Source organism: Rhipicephalus microplus, chromosome X (genome assembly GCF_043290135.1).
Source record: "Rhipicephalus microplus isolate Deutch F79 chromosome X, USDA_Rmic, whole genome shotgun sequence".
In the NCBI taxonomy this organism is placed as follows: domain Eukaryota; kingdom Metazoa; phylum Arthropoda; class Arachnida; order Ixodida; family Ixodidae; genus Rhipicephalus; species Rhipicephalus microplus.
The window spans coordinates 42,369,527-42,394,472 of record NC_134710.1 but is presented as its reverse complement, the minus strand read 5'-3'; the positions used below and the strand labels follow the sequence as shown (position 1 = coordinate 42,394,472).

The window sequence follows — 24,946 nt, the reverse complement described above, 5'->3', positions numbered from 1 at the left end:
ATAGGGAAATGACACTTCTGCAGGATTTATTGGCTTAGAGTGCTAAGCTGTCCCAACATGGCGAACAAATCGGTCGCAAGCAAAACCGTCCACATTCGACTGCACGTGCACTTGACCTCTTCGTCGTCATCTTCCATGCGCTGCACGAGCACGTTTTCCAACACGATTCATGCGTTGCCGTAATAACGGCGAGCTATTGATATACATCATTTACAGTTGGCGATGCGCAGATCTTAGGGGAGCTTGTATGTGTTTTATATCCCGCAGCTTTCCTACATTTTCTTTCAATTTGAAAACTGCCCTGGAGATGTGCACGAAAAAGTGGCTCTTTTTCTCTACTCATTCATGATGTGGAACGAAGAAATAAAGAATGCCGGTCGTCAGATGCCATCGCTTAGCGAAAGTCGCTGAGGGCATAGAGTTTCGTAAATATACACTAAAGCATACCTGCCAACTCTCCCAAATTTCGACCTAATCTCCCGATTGTACGAATGCTATCTCGAATCTCCCGAAAAGGGACCGCCACAGCACAGCCCCTTTTTTTTTTTTAATCACGCCTGTACGTCAGTCTTCTCTGCTGCCGCAGTTGCGTTGCTGTGGAAGAGCAATCACCACTGCACATCTAGTTCATTGTAAATATACCGTACAGTACCGCTAAGTATATCTTGCCACTGTAGTACTGCGCATCTGGGCGAAGGCTGGCGGCCTTGAGACGGGGACACCATCATACTGAAAGAAGCCAACCACAACTTTTGCATTTGTCTGCCTTTCACGGTAGGCTAGGCCTACACTGCTTCCCTAGGCATCAGTTGTGTTTGTTAAGCCCGAAACATATGCAGCGTTTTTCTGGTGTTTTGCCGGCGTTTCGTATGCCGGCTTCACTCGGCGCTGGCGCTGCCGGTAACGGTGGCCGAAACACACTTCTGGACGATTCCGATATCTGCAACGGCTGGGTCGACGCCGGAAGTGAGTCGACGAATGGAGAACCAATCAGTGCACGGCTGCCAGCGACTTACGCTGCGTAACAGCATTGTTGCTGCTGTCAAAATGGCTGCCGCCCGCCTCGGATCTATTAAGTCGTCGCCGTGCTCTGTGTGACCTGAAAATTCTCAACTGATGCTTGTATTTCACTTAGCTTGTTCCTCAGAAGCTTCGACAGAAAGCGCTCGGGATTTCTTCGAACCGTTTTCGAGCACCAAACTCAAGTCCATCGGTAGGGTTAGCAGGCCTGAGTGTATTGGCTGAATACGTGGCCTCAAAGATAAACAACTTCCAAGCTCAGGGGCCATAAATTGCAAGTTTCTGGTTCTTCGTAATCTCAACAGCCGGTGCTAGTAGTTAAAAAAAAAAAAAAGGTCTTCGGTGGTACTGCAATTTTTTTTTTTTTTTCCACCTCTGAATTGGAAATAAGACAAGAAACTGGTTTTCAGGAATATTTCTTGTTGCTGCATTGACGGACACTGCACACTGCTTAGCGTGGTCTCAGGTTAATTCTCTTCAACACACTCTCCGACGCTGAGCTGACGCTGGCCTTCGCAATGCTCATAGGGTTCGCCACCCTTTCTGGCGGCGTTGACGCAATGACGCCGAGGGAAGCGGCACCAGGAAAATGCCAGAAAAATGCTGCATATGTTTCGGACTTTGCGTGGTTTTTGGAATTGCTTGTTTCCCCGAGTTCAGTTGGAAGGTCGATGGCAGTTTTAAAAGTAAAGAAGTACGGTGTTTATGAACTTTCACACAACTGAGTTTCCGTGCTTTGTGACTTCGCAGAAAGGTGGCAACTATCGATTCTGTATACCATGAGTTCCTGTGATATAAGCATTTCGCACGGTGGCAAGGCCGACATATCTTTTTACAAAAGCACCAGTAGTACGTTCGTGCCGCGGAAGGATAGGACAACATCTGAAGTTTTTTCCAAAAGATCTGCGAAGACAGTGCGATCAGCGTAGGGTGCCTGTTCATGGGATTTCTTGTGGAACACAACTAGCCGCTGAGCATAAGTGATCATCCGGGATTATTGTTTTGGAAAATGTTCCAAAAGTACGAGGGTGCGAAGTGAATAGATGCGGACGCACGAGAAGAACTTCCATCATCGGGGAATTGGCTGCAGATGCTGAGAACACAATACGTGGAGGCCTTGAACCACTGTGCTATTGTAGTCGTAGTGTACAAAATGTATCAGTCTCAGTTACGTCAGACAGCAAAAAAAAAAAAAAAAAAAAAAACTCATTTCTATTTGTGGTCTCCTGAATTGTCATCCTCCTAGGTTGGCAGGTATGCTAGAGAGAACACTGGCGCTAGTGCCTATGGGAGCTGCAACTTCCGTTTCTTCCGTTTGTACGGTTGTCATGAAAATCTCCCGGAAATCGAAATTTTGGTGCGTGATCCGGCCACCTTGACAAAAAAGCAGCTCAATTCGCTCCTGGCTTTTCGAACCTACCCCATTTTATTATGAATGAGTTTGAGAGGCGTTCATCTAAACGTACAGTAGAATCTCAGCGATGCGAAACCACGACAGATGCGAATTCGTGAAATTCCTCAGCGAAATTCCTCTGTGTCTATTGGGCCTAAATTCAAATGTTCCGAACACATTTCCTAACCACGGCGGGTAATACGAACTTTAGTACGAAAATCGTCGAACAAAGACCGAGAGCAGCGTACTCGAAGCTTCGGAAGTATGCGTGCGACTGGCGCACGCACCATCTTCTATAGTGTGTGTGATTGTCGTTGCCACAACCGCTGTCGACGAAACCGTGGTCACTTTTGACACGATCATGTATAGTGACGACGTAACTTACAGAGTCCCCAAGGTGTGCGTGCGTCCAACACTTAATCAATCAAAGCAACGCTGCTTTCCGCAAACCCTGCTGACAAAACCGTGGCAGATGCGATTGTAGACGGCATAAAACGACTTTGTTTTGAAGGCCTGTGCGCAGTCAAGCGCACAGGGATTGAAAAAGGAACTACCATTTGCCGCAACCGCCGCGCACAACACCGCGGTCGCGGCGGCGCGATAGCGATCTACGAGCTCCGAGAGCACGCAGTGGTAGACTAGAGGCAGTAAATATGTAAAAAAAAAGTCAGTTTCGTCACAAGGGCGAAGCAATGAATGTGACAGCAAAAACTTGGAATGTCACACTGAGAACGGCAAACAGATCGAAAAGCGCAGCGCGCTGCTTACGCACCAATGACGCACGAAAACAATACACACAAGACGAGAGCGAACTAACAATGTTTACCGCTCGACACGTAACGCGCTGTTTAAACAAAAAAAAAATTGATGCTCGATACATAATCACAAGTACGGATGAGTACAAACTAACAAATGTCCCAGTTACACCTCGCTGTGTATGAAAAAAGCGCTCTTTTCGCAAATGGGCCTTGTGCATAGACCGAAGATACCTTTGTGGGCCCGGCAACTAACGCAATCATTCCAGTGAAAGCCGAAGGCACACGAATCTTTCCTCCGAAAGATAAGCGCAGGCGCGCAAGCATCATCAACCCTCCCTTCCTCCCCCCCCCCACACACACACACACCCCAATCTGCGGGGCAAAGTAGGCGTCAAAGATAAGCGCGCGTTGGTGCATTGCGATGAGCTGGGCACCGAGCGCGGGCGGCTTTTTTTCCTTTATAGAGTGTTGATATATATAGACAAGTATACATATAAGGTGAATGACGGCGGTGGCGGCGACAACGAAAAAGAAGCCTAGACTGTCACAAACAAAGGAGCCAGACACGTTTTGGCGTTCCTGTCAAAAGAATCTAGTAGGGAGCAAAGCTTTCACCCGCGCTTTTGCGGCAGCCAGCTGCGCCGTCCCGTCCGTTCATGTGTGTCCCAGTAAAACATACATGAGCTCTATTGAAGGAAATAAATTCTGCTAGTTGTGTTGATCCTTTGAGACTCTCACCTTAGTGGGATACCCTACCTTCGGGTGTTCGGCCACTCCAAGCCGACTGCAATGCTGATGTTTGCGCTTGCGATTGAGACCCCCCCCCCCCCCCCCACTCCCACCCACTCTTGTTTTCGTGATGTTTTTTGTTTGTTTGTTTGTTCCTGGGCTTTTTTTGAAGCCGAAAAAAAATAAAAGCAATTAATTCAGCCCCCCCCGATGCACAAATCTCCGGATTCAGAATCCTTGAACTTGGCAGGTATCTACATGGATTTGCCTAGTCTTGGTACTTTAAGTTCCTTCTGGCTTCGCGTGGCTTTAAGCTGCTTTGTCATGAAACAACAATCGGCAAATATTCGGCAGTTATGCTTCACCACCTTCATCTTTTAGGAGCCCCGATTCAAATCAGCTCACTAAGTTCAATATGGTTTGACCTTTTCTTCGAAACAAAACTAAAACACAGCAATAAATGAAACCAAAAGCGTGTTCATCGCCCGCAAGCACGAAGACTAGGCAAATCCATGTCATACCCATAATTCTCATGGGCGCTGAGCGATCGCAGCACCAGGGTCCCCTCTAGATAATTTTAGGAAACTATCGCTGAGGGGTCAGTGCACACACCACAGTTTAAAAGAAAAAGAAATATCTAAGAGAACTGGAAAGAAATATCTAAGAGAACTGGGTTCCGCATTTTCAACACTTATGAAAATGTAACTTAGTGACAGTTGTTTCTTTTACGCTTGTGTTATGTATACCTGTGAGTTCTTTTCAAGTATCCTTTATAATCTTCAGTGGCGCGCTACAAATAACGAACTGTTTTTCATTCTTCGTGTTAAATTCCAATTTCTTGCTGTTGCGTTCATTGCTTCACTATTGCAGCAAAACTTTGACTTTTTGCATTACAATACTGCAGGCACTGGTGAATGACATCTTGTGTCAGACTGAAGACAGTACACGATTGAAGGAACTCATTCCCATAATGCTCATCTGCTGCTGTCTGAGCCGTTTTATTGAACCGGGTTCTTTGTTGTTTGGTGAGCTCCAAGATTGGATAAAGGAAATCTGCAAGCAGCAAAGCATAAGTAGGTCTTTCTTTCTTCCTTCTCTCTTTTTATTTTGGACCCTTGCAGATAAGAAATAATGATGCCTGGTCTCGAATGTGTAGACTGTGGGTCACAGAATTTCGGTTACACGTGCAATGTGCAGTGCATATGGCTTCACTTGGCAGAAAGTTGCTGAGTAGTCCACTCGTTATTGCTCACTGTTTAAATTGTAACTGTTATGAAAAATACGAAAATTCTACGATGCACACTGTCTGAATTATTTCTCCGAAGGACTGGAGGCCATATTCTGCATGGTAGCAGGAAGTCTGCAGGTAAACCTCACTGTCCTTTTTCTCATAACTATAGAGAGGTGTATCCAGCTGCTCCTCTGGGGGGGAAGGGAGGGGTCGCCTGAAGTAACACCTGAGAGAGGAGGGGTGTGGTCATGACCTTTATGTTTTTACTAGCCCAAAAACCCTTTATATACTGTTAATGTGTGCTCACACTGGTTTCATTCATTTGTCTTAATTGGTGGTAAGAGGTGGACCATGGGCACTGAAGGGGGGAAAGGGGGGTTGCTGAAACAGACTTTGAGGGCGGGTGATCTTTCCTACCCCCCTCCCTCTGTATCCGCCACTGCACAACCATTTGTATAATCTTTGTCGCAGAGCATAACTAATTGCAATGAGACCATTCCGACTGTGCTACTGTAAGTCTCCACTGATCGAGAAGTTTATCGCTGTCGTGACCTTCCTGTTGTAAGGTTCAAAAATGTGTGCCATAAGCAGAAATGCAACAGCTGCGCCAATTGTGCCAATTTGATAAAATTTCTCATTCTTGTGCTGAGCTGCACCAAAACCATGAAATTTGCTAAAATTGCGCCAAAATGCCCGACCAGCCTTGAAGTTTTCTCAGTTGCACTAATTTCGGCAAGAAATGTTAGCCACGTTGGCAAATGGCATACTACTCATAGTTTGCGTCATCAATCAATCTAAGCGTGCAGACCCTAACTCTAAACGATGGTGAAGATATATCCCCATCAGGTCAGCGCACTCGCGACATGCAATCGACCAGATAAAGTAACAAAGCCGTGCGCCATCAATCCGCTGACCACTGCGGATACATCTACTTGTTAGTGGGACGACGCAATTCGAAAACAAAAATGCGTTGCATAGCCACCAACGCTTCGCGAGAAATATGACCTTCCTAGTGAGCAAACGTTGCTATGGCATGTTAGAAGGTAAAGTTGGAAGCGTATGCCGCATTTCCTGTACGCAAACAGACTCAACATGCTGCGAAAATTGGCGTTGCCACAACAATGGCACATAAAACATTTTTTTTTGCATTGAAATTGCGTCGTTGCGGCGATAGATATCCGGTGCCGTAACAAGCATGCGTCGTTGTTACTTCATGTGGTTGAACGCACCTTGCAAGCGAGACAAAGTTGGGCCCTAAACCTAATCCTATCGCAAAAAAAAAAGATGGGGGGGGGTGGTAGAGGTGTTTTATGACTTGTTCCAACTCGTGCAGAATGCTGCTTAATCCACCTTTGCCGCAGTACATCGCCGCCCTGCCGAAAAGTGCGTTTTGATTTTGAAGGGGCTGTTAGCACTAATCACAGGAATCAGCACATTTTGTTCACCTACTCATGCATGTATACGGTGCATAATTGTGAGTACTAGTAGGATCGATGACGTCTGAAAAAGTTGCTGACAATCATTTGGAGCAGTGTATGATATTTTTGGCACCCTGCAAAAAACTGTGGGCCAGTTTTTATTTTTTCCCCACCCCTACGAATCCCTAAATTTCAAACTTGCCAGCTTGGCAGATTCATATTTGCATTCGAAGAGTCAGACGGGGCAAATGCTAATGTGGACGTTATCATTATTTGTTCAGTGAGGTGGTTCATAATGCTAATTTTATGTAAATAGCTGTGCTCTTACTCACACTGCATGATTTAGAGCATGTTGAATGATTCGTACATCTTTTTTTTTCTAAACGTAAAGCTTTTTTTATACTGCTCCAAATTTGGACTTTTGTGCTCCAAAACTAACATTTTACTGCTCGAAAAGTTGCTTCAAATTCTATTTTGGCTGTTGTGCCCCTGCATAAGTTTTCACACCCTACATAATTCTAAAATAAATCACTGCTTTTATGCTAATTATTAAAGTTAACAGATTTTGGTTAATTGGTCTGGTCATGTCATTTTAGGTGCGACTACGTCTTTTTTACTCGACAAAGTTTTTGTGTGAGGACAACAGTAGCCATACTGTCATGGAATATTTATAAATAATCTGCATTGTTTAAAAAAGAAGCATCCTGTTGAAAGGCTAGTCTTTCGTTATGAAGAAGCTAAAGTAGATACTTGGGTGTTGGTACAACATCTCAGAAACAAAACACTGCAAAAGACCGGGCACTGTTGTTTGTGTCTCCCCCCCCCCTTTTTTTTTTGTGCTCTGTCTTTGCACTGTTTTGTTTTAGTCATTGTAGAATTTAGCACAGAAGGCAGGGACGATGAAAGAACCTCACAAACAGCACAAACTATCAACTGAGTTTTATTGAAAAACACCCACATATAAGTAGTGAAAGTGGTCACATGGTCAGAATACAAACAGTAACAAACAAGATTAAATGTAGTGGCTGGTGCTCAAGAAATCAATTTCAGTGGGATGCAGTGTGATATAAGGTCTTGCTATGCATGTCTCACCAAATCTGCTAATAAAAAATGCTTCCATAATTTCTCGTGCACCTTTCTGTTTTAATCGTGGAAGAACACTAGAACTCGACTGCACGGGCACACAGCCACACTCTTTACAATGTAGCGACAGGTTCGAACAAAGTGTTCGCCTCAAAGAAACCTTATAGTCTTATAATCTAATATTCAAACAACAGTTTGTCTGCCCGACGTAGCGCTTTCTACAGGCTAACGGTATTTGATATACCACTACCATGCCACATTCAACCAATTTTTCACGGTGCTTGATAGCACATCCATGATCCCGCCTGCTCTGCCCTAACAACTTCTTGTGCAGAGCCACGCAAATCTGGCCAATCTTGTTCTCAGTGAAAAAAATCACACAGCATCCGAACCTAGAGCCCACTTTTTTCAACCAATGGAATATGCCATGAACATGCGAGATACTTACAAAAGGAGGCACATCTTCGCTTTTAGCCTAATTTTTACCCCTCACTTGCATCTTCACTTTCTGTAAAGTCCTCTTTGTATAAGGCGGCTAGATGCTACTTTGATGCTGAACCAACTCAACCAACAAGCCACTGTTTTGTTTCCGAGATGTTTTGGATGTACAGGGAAGAAGATGTTTGTACAAGATGTTTTGGTTGTAAGGTGTTTTGGTTGTACAGGGAAAGCTTTTTTATTCAGATTTCACAGGACCGGAAAAAATGTTCAGATTAACCAAATGAAGAGTTATCAAACAAGTGTCTGTTACATCAATGCATTTTCATTTTCTTGGTGAATATACAAAACTAGTACTGATTTTCCACAAGAGCAGTAATTTTCATTTTCCCAAGACTTCGTTCACTAGGCGACCATGTGTTTCATTAGCTCGAAGCATGCTTGACACCCCTCGCTTGTTATGTACCGCCAACCTCTGCACAAACGCGACAATACTTTTTTGGCATATAAAATGGCAGGCAGATAGTTCATCCATTGTGATGTAGCAAGCCAGTTTTGTGCCAGCAGGCAACTTTGGCTGAAAGCTCTTACTCTTCAACAGCTTCTGCCATGTTTTAGTTTTGTGACCTTGCCGCTGACTGCCAGATTTGTGTGTCGACAAAGCCGCGATCCCTAACTGATGACGATTGGGATGTGAACAGTGCTGCCTCATTTAAGTTGTCTGCGAATCCTGCTTTAGCTCTTTAGCATCACACATTTATGGGCTTCATGCTCAGCTCACTACAAGGATTGTCGGTAACCAGGTTGCAGCCATATGTGACCAAATTAATAAGTGTTTGATGCCAACAAGAATGCATATGCTGGCTGAAACCAGGGAACATGTCAGAACTATTAGATTTTCTTAATTAACATGCTTTTACTGTATTGAGATATTTTGTATGCATCAAGATGTAACTTTTCTTTGACGTTTTTTACACATCTGTGTAACCATGCCTTTCACACTTCTTGAAACACTCGTTTTAGCTTTGGAACTTGTTCATTTGTGTTTTATATGCTTTGGTGAACATGAGGCATAATAGTATAATAAATTCTTGCCTTCTGCCTCAACAGCCGATCCAGCTGTAGCTCGCAGTCTACTCTCATTTTATCTTAGTGTGAGCCATCAAACACATGACTGCCTCAAGAACTTTGGCAATATTGCTGTCTGCTTCCATTACAACCTTGGAGATGTAGATGAGGTATGCCCACTTTTCATTATCATCACTTTCTTTTTTGTTCTGCTTTGCTTATCAACTTGTGCTTTTCTTAAAACTTTTACAGGATGTAGAGCTTTCCACTAAACAAGTGTTCTCCCTCATCAATGCGAAGACAGTGGCATCACTAGTGCCAGTACTTCTTGAGCACATTCACAAAGTACATGAACGCATCGACTGGCTACTGGCTCTGGTCAGGTCCTGTACTGCCCTGGAAGCACACATGAAGGATAATGACAGTGAAGGTATTGTTTTGTGATTTGGCTTTCTTTGTGACTACTGTCATTAGATAGCTAACACAGTCTAGCTACAAGTTTTTGTGCACTAACACTATGCGACAAACTTCAGCTGTTAACAACTTTTGTTGTGCCTAGTTATTTGTTCAACTGCACTGACATTGTAGAAATCTTCCTATTTCAGCTATTCTGGTGAGTTGTCTGCTGACAAGTACGTTTAAATTTTTGTTTTTGACCTTAATAACAATTGTGTATACGTTATTCTTGAGAACCTCTTTTAATTCATGTGCAAAAGATGTTTTTCTTAGTTTATTAATGTGGTTTTATTCGAAACAACAAACGCTGTCATTCCTTTCTCTGTTGAAGACTCTTCAGCATCTTCGAGGCAGGTCCAGGAAGTGGGCCTGTGCCGGCAGCTTGGCTACCTGGTGGCGATATTCATAGAGCTGACCCAGTCCCAGCTGCCAGCGGGCCAGTGCACTGTGGCTGTCATGAAGCAGCTCACTCGACTGTACAATTCACTCGCTGGCCTTAGCAAACTGGTACAGTTAAAACCTATTTCATATGCTGATGAAAGTTGTATCTGCCCGTGTCAGGGGGTCCTGTGATGCCGACAGAACATGTTTCGATTCTAAACCTGTACAGAATAGGCATCCACGATGCCCGAATGGCTAAGCAGAACTATTAGTCGTTTTTAGAAAAGCTCCTTCCTTGTCAACTGCAGCAGCTCATGACACTGCATGCGGCGCACTGTAAGGGTAGTTGAACCATCGTTTATTCATGCAGTGGATGTGACCTTATATGCAGTGCACCTAAGTGTAGTCAAACCATCTTTTATTCATACTGTATCAACATTTAAAAACACGATAAAAAATAAACCAGCTGGACCTTAGTAGGGTTGGGCTCTAAGTTGACCACAAAAATAAATTTTAATATTACCATTGAAGCAAACTGGAACGTGGAGGCAGCCATGAGGGGTACCTTTTCACTCGAAGCAGGTTCCACTTTTTTCTGGACCGCACTTTCTAGCTTCCTTTTTCCCCATTTTTATGCATATATGACATGGTCTATATGAGTTTTCTAGTGACTGTCCACCTTTTGTGTAAAAAGGTTGGATAACACATAAACTCCTTGCTCTTGCCATATCTAACTGGAGCTTTGGTGGCAATGCAATATGCCCCTCAAATGGCACTATTAAGGCCTCTTTGACAAGTAGCATAAGCTTTTGAAACACATTATAAACGTGCTGCTGTCTGTAATGGCAGCTTATGGCATGAATGGATATGTGAAATGTGAAAGCGAGGCTTTTCAATTTGAGATAGAATAAACTTCACTTCTATGCATAATTTTTCTAAATTTTATTTCCACCATAAAAGAACACTTTGAAGTAAAATGATTTACGGTCAAAAGAACCTCACAGAGCGTCTTTAAAAAAAATTTCTTTTTCTTCAGCTTGAACTCTGCAACACGTCAAATTATGTCCTGCAAGTGCACATGCAGAAAGGAAGTAGGAGTTGTAGGATAAAATTTTCCTAAAAGAGACAGGGAAGTGCGACAATAACGTGGTTTAGATTGATAACTGTTCCCTGAGAACTGTAATGTCGCAAGTTTTGCCATTATAAGTTCATTATTAGAGGAGAAAATCAAGGTCGAAATTTCATTTCTGAACTTCACGTGGAAATCTCCGCACGTGGCCTCACTGATCTTAAAATGCATTTTTCGTATTTTCACGACATTGGCTCGATGAAAGTTTCTGAAACTTCATATGTTTGGTCTATAGCCCCCGCAGATGACAATGTACTTAATTTTTACTGATCAGGAACTATGTAAGACCTAGTAGACGCCGTCAAAATCTACGACGTCTCAGTGTTTGGTGCGGGAATCTCAAGGTGGCGTCTCCACCTGCATTTTCTTTTCATGCGTTCGCTCACTTACTGTGCGTCGTCTCGCGGTAACAGTGGAATTTTCAAGATTATGGAATCGTACCTTACTAATCGGCAAAAAATTGTTTTTTTTTCTTTAGTGTCCTTTTAAGTTTCTTGAATATATGTATGTGCTTAGAGTGATGCTGTGAATTTTTTTCGCTGTTATGCAATGGTACATGCAAAATGTTGTTAACACAGGCGATGTAATTGCTCACTTGACCTGGTTGGTTAGCTTCTCTTTTGAAGAGAGCTATCAGGACAGGCGCTACATAACAACTGCTTGTGCTGTTGGCTCACTCATCTGTGGTTAGTGCAGTTTCTGGTATTTAACAACAGTATGCAAGCAGTGTTTTGAAATTCTATTTGTCTGTTAATTCTTTTTCGAAGTGAAGCTGAGCTTGCCCATTATTGCACTAATAAAATTTAATTTTGTGTTAGTGGAAAATAAGCTTATTTCTATTTTTTACAGGATGGCCTAGATTAGCTTTACCGATACCTTAGTGAAGCATTAGGCTGGGTAGATAAGTCTACTCCTGTGCATCAGGAAACCTGCAGCCATGCCAGCTGGCTTGCACTGTGGCCATGTTTGACAGACTGCATCGAAACATCTGCGTTTTGCTGGCAAAAACCTTTTTATGCCTTTTTATGGTTTTGTATTTTCTACAGTCCTACCTGATTCCTTGTAAAGAGTTCTCATGATTTTTTAGCCAGGCAGATTTATGATTATGATTGCGTCTTAGTGCTGAATTGTACGCAGTGCCCATAAAATATTTTCATGTTTCTTATCTTCAAACTTCAGCCATATCTTAAAGTGGAGGTTGTGAACAGGGAGCTTCTATGGGGTGCAATTATTGGTACACTGCAACAGATAGGATAGATGATAATGCTACAGTGTGCATGTGCATACCCAGCACGTTTTCGTGCATTATATGTGTAATGAATATGATGGATATCATGGCCTGTAAGCTGGCTGTAAGCATTGGCTGGACCAACTTGAGGATGAATACATAACATCCTCACAAGTGTGCTAGTGCACTTTCAAAGAAATCTGCATTTGCTGTTTCTAAATGCTTTTTCAAACATCTGGACATGGTTGTGAGTTATGTAGATCTTCATAGCATGGTAGACATTTTCTATTGTCACATTGCAATAAGCATTTGCAGTGATGGAAGTGCTGCTCCGATTGCTACAAACTGCTCCAAATGAGAAATGCTGCTCCGTGCTGCTCCAAAGTACAATATTTGCTAGTAACTGTTCCAAACCTGCTCCGAAAGGATGTTGGCAAGCTGAAAAGAATGAAGTTGAACCATGGGACGAACCATGGGACCGTCCCGTGAGGCTAAGCGAAATCTAAAGCAAGCTTGACACACTATCATCCCAGTCTGCTACTCAGGCGCAAATCCAGAAAAATCTAAAGGGGTGACACATATCAGGCCATGGTGTCTGATTCGTATTTTTAATATAGGTTGTCTTTTTATTTATATAAAAATCGAATCATGCTATCAAATAAAATTTAAAAAAATAAAAACGAGCATAAAGTCCGAGCTCGAGCAATTGCGTTGTTCTACTCAGTCTCTTTTTTCACCTTTTCTCGATTTCCATAGTTCATACAGCTGAGGGGCATTTAACACAGGTACGTAGTAAAACATAAGAAGCCTTTTAAAAAGTTAATTGCACTATACTTAACTGTTAACTCAATTGTATCGCGTGCTAAAGCTAAATCTCAATTGGTACACTTGCAAGGGGTGTCCTCCCCTGCCTGAACACCAGAAGTCCAAAATTTCTTGACCCCCCTCCCCGCCCATGATTTACGCCAACTATGCTGCTTATATACTAGCTGCCTACTAGCATATGGCATGTTTAATGATAAATATAAATATTTATTAGATGCTTATATGATGTTTTAGACTTCAGGAGTCGTTAGGAGCGTGCATCTGCTCCGAAAACAACAATAGCAGCCCTAAGCTATAGCACTTTTTCTGCTCCAAAGACACTTAAAGCTGCTCCAAGCACCATTTTTTCTGCTCCCGAATCTACTCCAAAAAGCAAAATGTTGCTTCCATCACTGCATTGGCTATACACTGAATTTTTGGGCTACGAGTAGTCAACGTAGCTAAGGAGTTTGTCGGAGTCTGTAGGCACCTGTATAAGTCTCGCATTTTTAAATTGGCCTAGCTCACTGCTGCTGATATCTGTACAGGTTTTGTCTCATTTCTCTTTCCAGTACCTGTCACTCTACAGCTCCAAGTTTGGTAGCTTTTGCAGCAAATATGAAAAGCTTATAAAGCTTGCAGCCACACAGCTCACACCGAATGTCTACTCAATGATCACTTTCCTACAAGTAAGTACTGTGTCCAGAGATGTGTCCAGAGAAGAGGCTGAAAGTTTTTACCTGTGCCAGTTCTGTTTTGCTTAGTTTTAAAAAGTATGAAGTCACTTACAGTGACTTGAGCGCTGCATGGACATCAATGCAAAGCGTACTTAACATACCGTACCTTCCCATTGCGTTTACATACAAACTACAGACTTTCGTAGAGCACGCAGTGCAATCGAAGCGTAGGCTAGAGAAGGGACCTTCTAAAAGCCTATTTTAGGGTGCCTACTGCAAGTATAGAGCATTGAATGCAGTGTTTAAATGTGCACACATTTATTGAAATTTATTTAAGTGGGCTCTGTAATCCAAAAGGATATGCAGTTCAAGGAACATGCAGTTTGTTCACATCTAAGTGCAATGTCCACACTAGACTTGCTTAATCCTATCTATTCTGTAAAAGTGTCTTCAAAGTTTCAAAAGTTTTTTTTTTTTTTTTCATTTCATATTATATTCGCTAAGGCACATTGCCTTAGCGTTGGTTGGGGTTCATCATTTATATGGGTATAGCACGTGTGCATGTGTCTCTCTCTTTTTATGTCCTTGTCGTGGTGCGCTATACGCATATAAATGATCATATTATATACACAGACAACAAATACTTGTCTGTGCTAGCCTGGCCATAAAAAGTTCTATGGCCACACTGGTGCTGATGATCCATTGTGGCATAGCTTGTAATTGGTGGGTAGCTATTTAGGTGGCTGTACTGTTGCTGAGCTGCTGGTAATGAACTGTCACACAGTCCTTTGTATCATTTAGGCGGCTTTAAAGCTCTCACTCACCATGCAGTTTATGTGGCATAACATATAGTGTTATACCTTGCAAATACAAGGAAGAGTTATTGAGGCTGCTGCTCATGACATTGATGATGAACCATGGCTTAGCCATTTGTAATCTGTAGGCTGCTTTAAGGCACCCACTTGTTATGCAGTCCTCATGGCATGACACCTGATGCAGTACTGTGAATCTGTCACGCAACATTTCAAACTACTGCAGCTGTACACATGACCCCTTGAGCAATGAAATTCCGCTATTGAGGCTGTTGTAATGACGAACAAGCACTTTTCATCCGAGCTCTCGGCAACATGCTTTCTATGTCACCTCTAATCTCACGAACTGGGACCTTATTCTTCCCTACATAAAGCACTCCTACAATACGGCACCCCAGACGACAGGCTTTTCCTTCTACTTTGTGGCCGATTACCATTGTCTCCTAACAACACCTTTCTTCCATAACGACCCTATTCATCACAATGCACACCAGTTTCCGAAGCTGCTAGATATGCAGAAGAATGTCGGCAACTGACGCGCTCACTTATATGTCAAGAACAGGGGCAGCAGAAATTATGACATGATGACGGATGGTCCCACAACCATTTTTGATCCAACACTCTCGTTTGACTGTGGATGCCTCCCACTTATGTGCCAGGTATCTCATCGAAGTTTGGAAGCAGGTACCCTATCGCATCCTACGGCCAACTTCGCCTGCCAACAACCTCATTGAACCCGTCACACCCTCTGCGGACCTGTGTCGCTGAGGCCACGAAACTGTTCACGTGGATCGCCTATACCGTTCGGTCTAATATCTTCCCTTATACTTTCCTTGGCATTATTGTCTGTTAGATCTCATCATTATCGTGCAAACCACGGAAAAACGAGCCCTTAAGTATACACTTCTTTCCTTAATTCATCAACGAAGGTCTCGTACTGGCAGACTTAGTGTCTTTAGGTTGTATACAAGGGACTATTAGTCAGCTGCCCACTCGTAATAAGTTCACGTGCTACGTGATGCCAAACAGGCTCAAAAGAGTCTGCCACAATCGCCGCCATGACTATGGGTGGCGCTGACTGACACTCCCACGTTTAAAAAAAATCACATATAAAAACCCAATAAAGTGGCTGGGGGGATAGCTGCCGTGGTAGCTCAGTGGTAGAGCATTGAACGCGTTATTCGAAGGTCGCAGGTTCGGATCCTGCCCATGGCAAGTTATCTTTTCACCCACTTTTCTTTCTTTATATTTACAATAAAATTCGGTCTAATAGCTTCCTTTATACTTTCCTTGGCATTATTGTCTGTTAGATCTCATTAATATCGTGCAAACCACGGAAAAACAAGCCCTTAAGTATACACTTCTTTCCTTATATATATATATATATATATATATATATATATATATATATATATATATATATATATATATATATATATATATATATATATATATATATATATATATATATCCTCCTTCTGCCTAGTAAGAGTTATAAAGAAATTTGAATGCCACTACTAGTAATGTATACTTTCGCAGCCTCCTAAATAAAGTTACGAGGAGCGCGTCGCCATGTTTGTTGAAGTCACTTATATCCAGCATTTGAAGCTGAATTACTTTTTGGCACACGGTTGGATAACATGAAAAAGATTCAAATTATTTTTCTTTCATATGATTTAGGCATATAAAAACTATGAACGTCTATTGTCAAGGGCCCAAAAATTTGTTAAGCATTCTGGCGGAGAAAACGTGAAGGTGCTGAATAAACGTCACAAAAATCGAAATAGGCTAATTTAAGACATCTTCATGAATAGAACAATGACTTTGTCATGCATCCAGTGCCATATAATTTAGCTACATGCATTGTGGATTTTTCTTTCAGCCTGAAAGCAAGAAGCTGGTTCTGGAAAAATAAAAACGTCAGGTGCTCGGCACGCACACAAAAATTTGGCTTTTTGACTAGATAGCGCCTACGTACTCTAGTTAACATGCGATATCTCATCACTGCGATAAATTAAATTTAAAGAATACTTATTAGAACAACTAAGGAGATCACTGTTGGGAGAACCATTAGCTTATTTGCGGCGGCGGCTGCCTAGAGGGAGCCGCCGCCACTCGTTTCCCCGTCCCTCACGTCCATGCCGTGTCACGCTGCAGCAGCCGCAACTGCAACTACGGCTCACACACGCTCTCCCATAAAAAGCCGCACAACGCGGCAGGCCGCACCATGCGCTTTTTCATCCAGCGGCCGTGACACTATTAACGAATGGTGTAACTCCTTTAGAGGGACCTTCTGGATGTCTAGAGTTACTTTGCCCCCCTCCCTCATGACATACAATGATGAGAATGTTCCTGCATTCTTTTGGCTGTTTCAAATACTACTTAAATGCAAGAGCCTTGTTTTGAACAAGCCATGTTCAAGAAAAGTAGAATATCAGTAAAAAAAAAATTCTCCAATTAGTACAACTTCTTTTGTCTTACCAGTTTGTTTGAAACCTATGCAATGCTAAATTTCAGCTTGGGAGCCATTTCACATTTTAAACATTTTTTTTGCTATATCTATAATTTGTACAGAGCATTATAGAGCACGTGTCGGTACTGACATATGCCTTCATTCTAACAAGAAAGGAGCTTGGCAATGAAAGTCTCACTGGTGACTTTTCAGGTGCAGCAATCTTGAGTTGTCCCATTATTTGACAACTCTTATTTATTGAGCACTTCCCCAGTGCACTCATAATGGGAAAACGATCCAAGTAAAAGGAGTTGTAGTCTCGGTATTCTTCTGAGTGTTAGCATTGTGATTGGAAAGAAGTACTCGTAGGATCCAAAAGACCAGTATTGTTCATAGGGAGTTTAAATTGAATGATTTTTTTGGTGGTACTTTCGTTGTTTATTGGCAAAAATTGAATATTCAAGCTGCTGTCTTTGACCTGTTTTATGAATGTACTCTCCCTACTACTGAGCTGACCAAAACCTTGTTTCCAACCACTTCACCTGACTGGTGGTGATTGTAGCTGTAGGTATCTTTGATTTTAACTAAGGCTTAAAAAATCTAGAAAAAAGCACTGGTGCAAGGAACATATATGTAGCTTTTATACTTGATATTGTTGGAACTTTAAGGGAAGATGCGAGTAAAAAAACTCCAGTGTTTTTTCCCAAAATTACATACTTTTTGTTTTTATTTGCTTTAACAAGTTTAATTTCTCTACTTTCACAACAAAAAAACTGAAGATAATAATTAAACTCAAAGTAGGTTAAAATCACTTTTAAAGAGCACAAGCTGGCTACAAAAAACTAGAAAGAACTCATTGTCTAGAGTCCCCTGGAAATCCACTTGGCAGCTTGCCATTGCATTTCACATGAGGATTTCACTAAAGCCACATGCTCAAAATAACCATGATTGCCAAGGTCGCATGATGGAAGAAATCACTTTAAAAAATATATCTTTGCCGCATAGATGAGCTGTGACTTATACTATTATAATGCATCTTTGTCAAAATCAATTTTTGGGCAACTTTTTTAGGTTATAGACATCATGCTTTTGGTACTTCTGTAGCTGAATCAGGATGAAATGATTCCAGATATTCCTTAACACGTAAAGGGTGCCATTTTCTCCTCATAACTTGATATTGCCTGTATAATTATTATGAAGCTAAAGCAAGGAATTAGTAAGAGCTGGAAAATCTAGAAGTTCTCAGATTACAATTTTGCTTGTTCATTCAAATGTCTTATGCACACTTTCTTGATAGTTATTTGCATTCTACAGTTAATGAGGAGCAATATGGGCTACTGATGGCTCAGAACCATACAAGTTTAATGACATAAGAAGTTTGTACAAGACGAACTATATTTTACACATTGTCATGGCACAAAACGAAAACTGTGCAATTTACTACAAAAGAGTGGCTACTTTGGCTGGTTGGTAATGCATTTTTCGAAGAAATATACTTTCTTACTGCATAGGGAACGTTTCAGAAATAATAGGAAAGGAACAAAACTAATTACATATTTGAAATCAGCCTAAAAGCCTATATATAGAGCAAAAAAAAATAATTGCCCTAATATACAGATTCACGAAGTTTCTTTTTTGAATTGCATCTCCCTCCAAGCCTGAGCTGTGCTATGAACTACGAAAGAGTCTGTTGTCAATGAAAGTGACTAATGTCTTTTTTTTGTCATAGCTCAGCCTTGCTGTATAATTCTTTTTTGCATTAAATGATGTGTTTTGCTGGAATCAGTCTATTGTTTTGAAACATTCCTCAAGTATTCTCCACCCTTGCCACGAACTCTCTTTTGCAGAATGCAGAATCTGAAAGGGAGCCATCAAAGAAAAAACCACGAAGAGATGAAGTGCAGAAGGTGGGCTGTTATAACATCTAAATGCTTCTGTTTTAAGACATGAACACTGTTGTGTAACCCCTTTTTTCTTACATTATTTTCATTTTTCTCTCTCCCTAAGGCTGCAGTTGCTAGGGAAATAAGCACCATTCCATCTCTGATTTACGCTATTGAGCAACATGAGAAGCTGCTCATCCAATTGGTGAAGAAGTCAAAGGTCAGTTTACTCGAGCCCGTTTTAGGCATGTGCTTCAGTACACCTGCACGTTCTACCTTTGCAGGTTAACTTAATGGAGTTTGTGAAGATGAGTACTGCTAGAGACTTTCGCATTAATTCAGCTACAGTACAGGCACGCTTGGAGGAGTCTGCTGAAGCCAACGGTAGTGCGGTAAGGCACATGTTTGCTAATTATTATTCTCTCCGTCGCTAAGCATAAAACTTTAGTCAGTATTCACTGCTGTATTGTTTTCTTTCAAAGCTTGAATGGCTCCCTCGCTCCCAAAAAATAAGTAACCTACATCTCTGGTGGGGCAGTGGTATAATATGATCTTTGCACCTAAACAAAGCATCTGAAGCATTTCGCTGCTTTAACCTAATGTCTACAAATGTGCCAAAAAAGATGCATCGAAATAAGATAACTGAGGAGTGGGTGTTGCCATCCAACCTCTATCTTTAATAAAAACTAAAAGGCAAGTCTGAAACCACTCTTATCCCACAATAAAAAGTGATGCTATGGAAAGGATACCAGAATAGCTGTGTAGCATTTTATTTGAAAAGGTGCGATCTTTTTAATCCACTGCTTAATGAAAGGAAACTAAGCATAATGGTCAATCTGAGTGAGCTCAGCAATTCCAGAGTCATTTCGATAATATGCTTCACGAGTAGGACTCCATGTTGTTGGGTGAATTTGCAAAGATTCTGTAAACACTTCCCAGAAATATTTTGGACAGTTCAGGTTTATCCAATAAAATTCGATCTTATTGACTAATATGTCTGCTCCATTCTTTATTGATACAGCATGTTCTAGTAAATTGGGTTTTCAAGCTGCCTGGCCTTGAGAAACATTAGCAGCTTTTCCAGAGTGCCGCATAATCCCCAACCCCTAATTTGCTTGTCCAAAAAAATAAATTAGTTACTAATAAGGGTAAAGTGGGGTGGGTTTCACTCGTTCTGGCTGTTTGTGGAGCCCTAATATGTCATTCACGAATCCCTTGGGTTCTACAAAACCCAGTTCGAGAACCCATGCTCTAAGTGATCATCGATGCGCTGGCCGATTTTGCTAGTACAGTGAAAGCTCGTTAATTCGACACCCGTTAATTTGGATAATTCGGACAGCTCTATTGGTCCCGGCCAAAGTGCATGTTAATCTATGGGACCAAATCTTCGTTATTTCGTCGGAATTCGGCTCCGCATCGCTTAATTCGGGCAAATGCTGATGGCTGCTGCTACACAAAAGAGTGATAAAGCAGCGCTGGCACCACTGGAGTGAAACCGAAACCTGAGTGGCATCATCATTATCAACTAGTGGGGGCGATCGCAGCGTCACCGAACGTCAGCGTCTTCTTTCTTTTCCACTCAGCGCCTCCGACGCCATTTTCCCTTGTGTTGTGTCGGAACCATCTCTTCTTGCGGAGTTCTCTTTTTCTTCCATTGTGACCGTATTTGCATGCCACCACCATCGTGCGCTACAGTGATGGCAACGCCGAAAAAGCGGCAGAACTACGACGCGAAGAACTTGGCGACTAAAGTGGAAATTTTGGAAGCACTTCGCCGCAAGTCGTCACACTCCGCCGCAAGTCATCGCCAACTGTTTTCGGCACAGCGGTTTTGTGAGGCCCGAGCATGCAGCAGTAGCTGACGATGGCATCGAGGAGGTGTCAGCCGAGTCCACCGACGATGACTGCCCGACTTTCGATGCTGTCCTTCCCACAGATGTGACCTTTTAGGACTACATCGCGATTGATCATGGTGTCGCCACGAGTGGTCTCCTGACCGATCAAGAGATTATTAATGATGTCACGGGCGCCCATGAAGACCACGATTCCGACGAAGAATCATGCGAGGAGATACAGCCGCGACCTCATCGCACCTCACGAGAAGTCTCAGAGGCACTGTTAATATTAAAGGACGCTTGCCTGAACACTCCCGACAGCTTGCGTGCTGTTGGCCATTTGGAACAGTTAAGAAAAATTGTGATGTCAGCCGGAATCTGCGCGAAAACGCAGACGACAATTACAAAATACTTCAACAAATAAAGGTATGCTTCGGCAGCTTGATTTTAAATGTTGTTTTCCCTGTTAATTCAATTAACGAGCTTTTACTGTATGAACCCCACCTCACGTCAATGAAATCTCGTACACTGCATCTATCGCACATTTCACAAAAGGCTTGTTGTGCATGGAGCAAGAGATGTTAATATATTGATACACAACATACACAACAGCCGCCACAGCCTTGATGCATGAAAGAGAAAGACGTCAGTTGCTGGTTGTTGATGAACTGTCACCATCACGTCCTGGAGTCCTATAGTGACATTTTCGACTTCGCCAGCACGGCGTTAAGCCGAACGAGTGTTGTTACTCATCGCATCAATACTGGTGACGCGAGTCCCATTCACCGTCGTTCATACCGTGTTTCCACGTCCGAGCGTACAGTCATACAACAGGAAGTCGAAAAGATGCTTGCAAAAGACATAATTGAGCCCCCGTGTAGCCCCTGGGCTTCTCCTGTCGTCCTGATCAGAAAGAAGAATGAAACATGGTGCTTTTGTGTAGACTATCGGCATCTCAACAAAATTACGAAAAAAGATGTTTACCCGTTGCCTAGAATCGACGATGCCTTAGACTGCCTTTACGGTGCTACATATTTTTCCACTATCGACCTGGCTATTGGCAGATCGCTGTAGACGAGATGCACTTTGAGAAGACTGCATTCGTCACTCCTGACGGTCTTTATCACTTCAAAGTTATGCCCTTCGATCTCTGTAGTGCGCCGGCCACATTCGAAAGAATGATGGACTCATTGCTCCAAGGGTTTAAATGGTCAACCTGCTTATGTTATTTAGACGACGTTATCATTTTCTCGCCCACATTGACTCCCATCTCGATCGTTTATCGGCGATTCTTGAAGTTTTTCATCAAGCCAGACTTCAATTGAACTTTTCGAAATGCCACTTCGCTCGCCGTCAATCTTGTTCGCCCCCACAATGCCCTCCTGACTCTCCGACCTATTCGCAGCGCCCCCGACCGGGAAAACTAGGCAGTGCAGCACCTGGAGGTGGAGCTGCATTGACAACGACCTCTGCAAGAAATCCTCGTGCAACATTGTTGACCACATCCTCTGATTCAGCCGCACCTCTGGCGAGACCTCACTACGCCCGCTCCCTATCCCCTGCTCGTCGTCTTTCTCTCTCATGCCGCAAGGCTGTGGGGGCTGTTGTGTATCAATATGTACGACCTTTGAAGAGCAAGACATCTTGGCATACGGTTCGCAGGCCGCACTAGGGCCACCAGATTTTGAATATAAGGACCTTATAATGTATGCTTGCATCTATTACAGAGAGCTTTAAAGGGGCATTGACACAAAATTTCAAGGCCGAGATAGTCTGTGGGGTTTATTCCCTGGAACATTCGAATATCGTCTGCGAAATGTCGATAGCTAATATAGCTTAGAAGATATTTTAAATTAATTTCGAAGTTTACATGAGCCCTCGACTTTATCGTGCCATTGACACCCTCGAAACGGACCCTTTGGGGACCCCCTATTTTCCTCGCGTCATCGCGCTGCGGTCAACAACACAAGTTATGATGACGCCACAGCCGCCTTTTTTTTTTTTACCGCGTTTGTTCCGGCAGTCTATATTTCTCGGCGGCTGGTTGGGAGTGGCACAAGCATATAAATTTTTGTGTTTGGTGACATTGCAGTCCTATTTTTTATTTGAAAGTAATTCTTGATGCGGAACGTGCAGAAGTGTGTCACAGTTCTGTGTGCTGACATGCTCAAGAGTTGCACATGCTAAGTGGTGACAGTTGCACCCAGTTTTCGGAGCTCTCTCAAACCAAAACTGAAACTTGCCGATAATTGTGGGCCTGTAAATAATTATCTGTCGCGTGCTGCAGAAAACTCCTTTAAGGTTGTAATAGGCACACATTTGGGTATTTTATATTCAATCATTTGTGCTTTTCTGCATGTGTTTGTTCCTTCAAACCTTCCAGACAGCTAAAATGCACTGTGTGTGCTTTGTTTTTGTGTTCAGGTATCATTTCATCTAACGTATTGGGAGTGCGGAGAATAACGTAAAATTAAATTCAATTTTCAAGAATTATAAATTATGAAAAAAAAAAAACCCCTCATCAGCACCAAATTTCCGCGAAGATTTTCACGGAAAATAAACTTTCAAAACACAGAACCCTGTTTGTGAGATGCTATTGACTTATGTACTACTGATGCTGTGGAGGAACAGGTGAACAACTTTGCAGAGTGAGGCAAACTTTACAGTTTCAGACAGTAGTCAAGTGCTCAATCGTTAAGTGTGCTGAAACTTGTGGTCTCTATAGTGGTTCAGTATATGCCATCAACTCAGTCTCCCTTACTTTCATCATTGAAACACTGGTTAAGAAATGCAACAAACACTTAAAGTCATGCTTTCAGATTTGCGGGGCCTTCTTTGATTTTATTTTTAGCCCCATTCCATATGTGGAGGGTCATAAAAAATATGTTGTTTCAAATCCAACCAAGTTTTACTGCTTGTCTAATACAACTAGATTCAGTGTTTTGTGTGCTTGAAAAACCAGTGATTGCAATTACTTTCATTATCGTTAGTACATCTAAAGAAACGGCTGAAAAAAATAAGTTTATTGTGGTCATATGGATGAAAGCTCTATGATAGGTAAACTATATGGCCCTGCCACGGTGGTCTAGTGGCTAAGGTACTCGGCTGCCGACCTGCAGGTCGCGGGTTTGAATCCCGGCTGCGGCGACTGCATTTCCGATGGAGGTGGGAATGTTGTAGGCCCGTGTACTCAGATTTGATTGCACATTAAAGAACCCCAGGTGGTCGAAATTTCCAGAGCCCTCCACTACGGCGCCTCTCATAATCATATGGTGGTTTTGGGACATTAAACCCCACATATCAATCAATATCAAGCTATATGGAACCTACACAATTAATATAACAAATACAGACACATGTAGTAATTGGTGCCATTTAATTAAGTCATAGCTACATTTTCCTAGCACTTTCACCAATGTTCACCCATGAGCCAGGGTGCTCCGTCAGTTTTTATTGAATGGTTTGGTGGTTTACTAGCTAGAAACAGATAACCAAACGAGCTTTTCAGAGCAGTGTGACTGTGTGCTGTGGTGGTGATGAGGCCAATGTCTAGTATCGATAAAAGCTACTTGTGTGCATGTGTCTGTCCCAGGATGAGGACAACGGAAGCGTGGCTTCTACGGGCAGCTGTTCAGCACCAAGGTCCGGTACCGCAAAACCAAAAAGCAAACGGCTCCGTAAAGCCCCAGGAAGCAAGAAGTGACTGTTGCATGGTAGCATATAAATAATTATGTGTAGATCGTCATTATAAAAGTGAACTGGATAATATTTTATGTCAAACCTTCACTGATGTGAGTATGTGAAATTCACTGTAGAGGTGTTTTTTTTTTTTTTTTGTACTGGAAGTACTGGAGGGATCTTTTGTGCTGTGATTGTTTGGTTGATTTAGCTGTAGGAAAGATGGTCAATGCGTAGTCTTGTCCGAGTTTCATACTTCTGACTCAAGATAATTTTTTGGTTTCGTTTACTTTGCTGCATCTATCTTTGTTGGCTTGAACTTCTCAGCAGTCTTATTGCGCAGTTGGGCCAGGTTGAAACACTCTTATCTTAGTATGGTGCTTGGATTGTTAGGTGTTAGGAAGTTAAAACGCATAAATCTTGGCAACCAGCCGCAGCAATCTTTAAACCTCGCTGAATGTGACTGGGCCCTT

At 42.4% G+C, this 24,946-nt stretch overlaps 1 protein-coding gene across 2 annotated transcripts in view; it reads left to right on the top strand.

The window, feature by feature from the left end:
• FANCI (Fanconi anemia complementation group I) overlaps nt 1-24,636 on the top strand; it is a 98,873-nt gene extending 74,237 nt beyond the window's left edge. For both annotated transcript variants that reach the window (XM_037426883.2, XM_037426882.2), the window contains exons 23-31: nt 4,805-4,973; nt 9,181-9,308; nt 9,391-9,568; nt 9,926-10,101; nt 13,709-13,825; nt 18,925-18,984; nt 19,085-19,180; nt 19,245-19,352; nt 24,388-24,636. In XM_037426883.2, the coding sequence (XP_037282780.2) occupies nt 4,805-4,973; nt 9,181-9,308; nt 9,391-9,568; nt 9,926-10,101; nt 13,709-13,825; nt 18,925-18,984; nt 19,085-19,180; nt 19,245-19,352; nt 24,388-24,498 (1,143 nt within the window). In that variant the 3' untranslated portion in view covers nt 24,499-24,636. The remainder of the gene's footprint in view (nt 1-4,804; nt 4,974-9,180; nt 9,309-9,390; nt 9,569-9,925; nt 10,102-13,708; nt 13,826-18,924; nt 18,985-19,084; nt 19,181-19,244; nt 19,353-24,387) is intronic.
• The last annotated feature ends 310 nt before the right edge of the window (nt 24,637-24,946 follow it).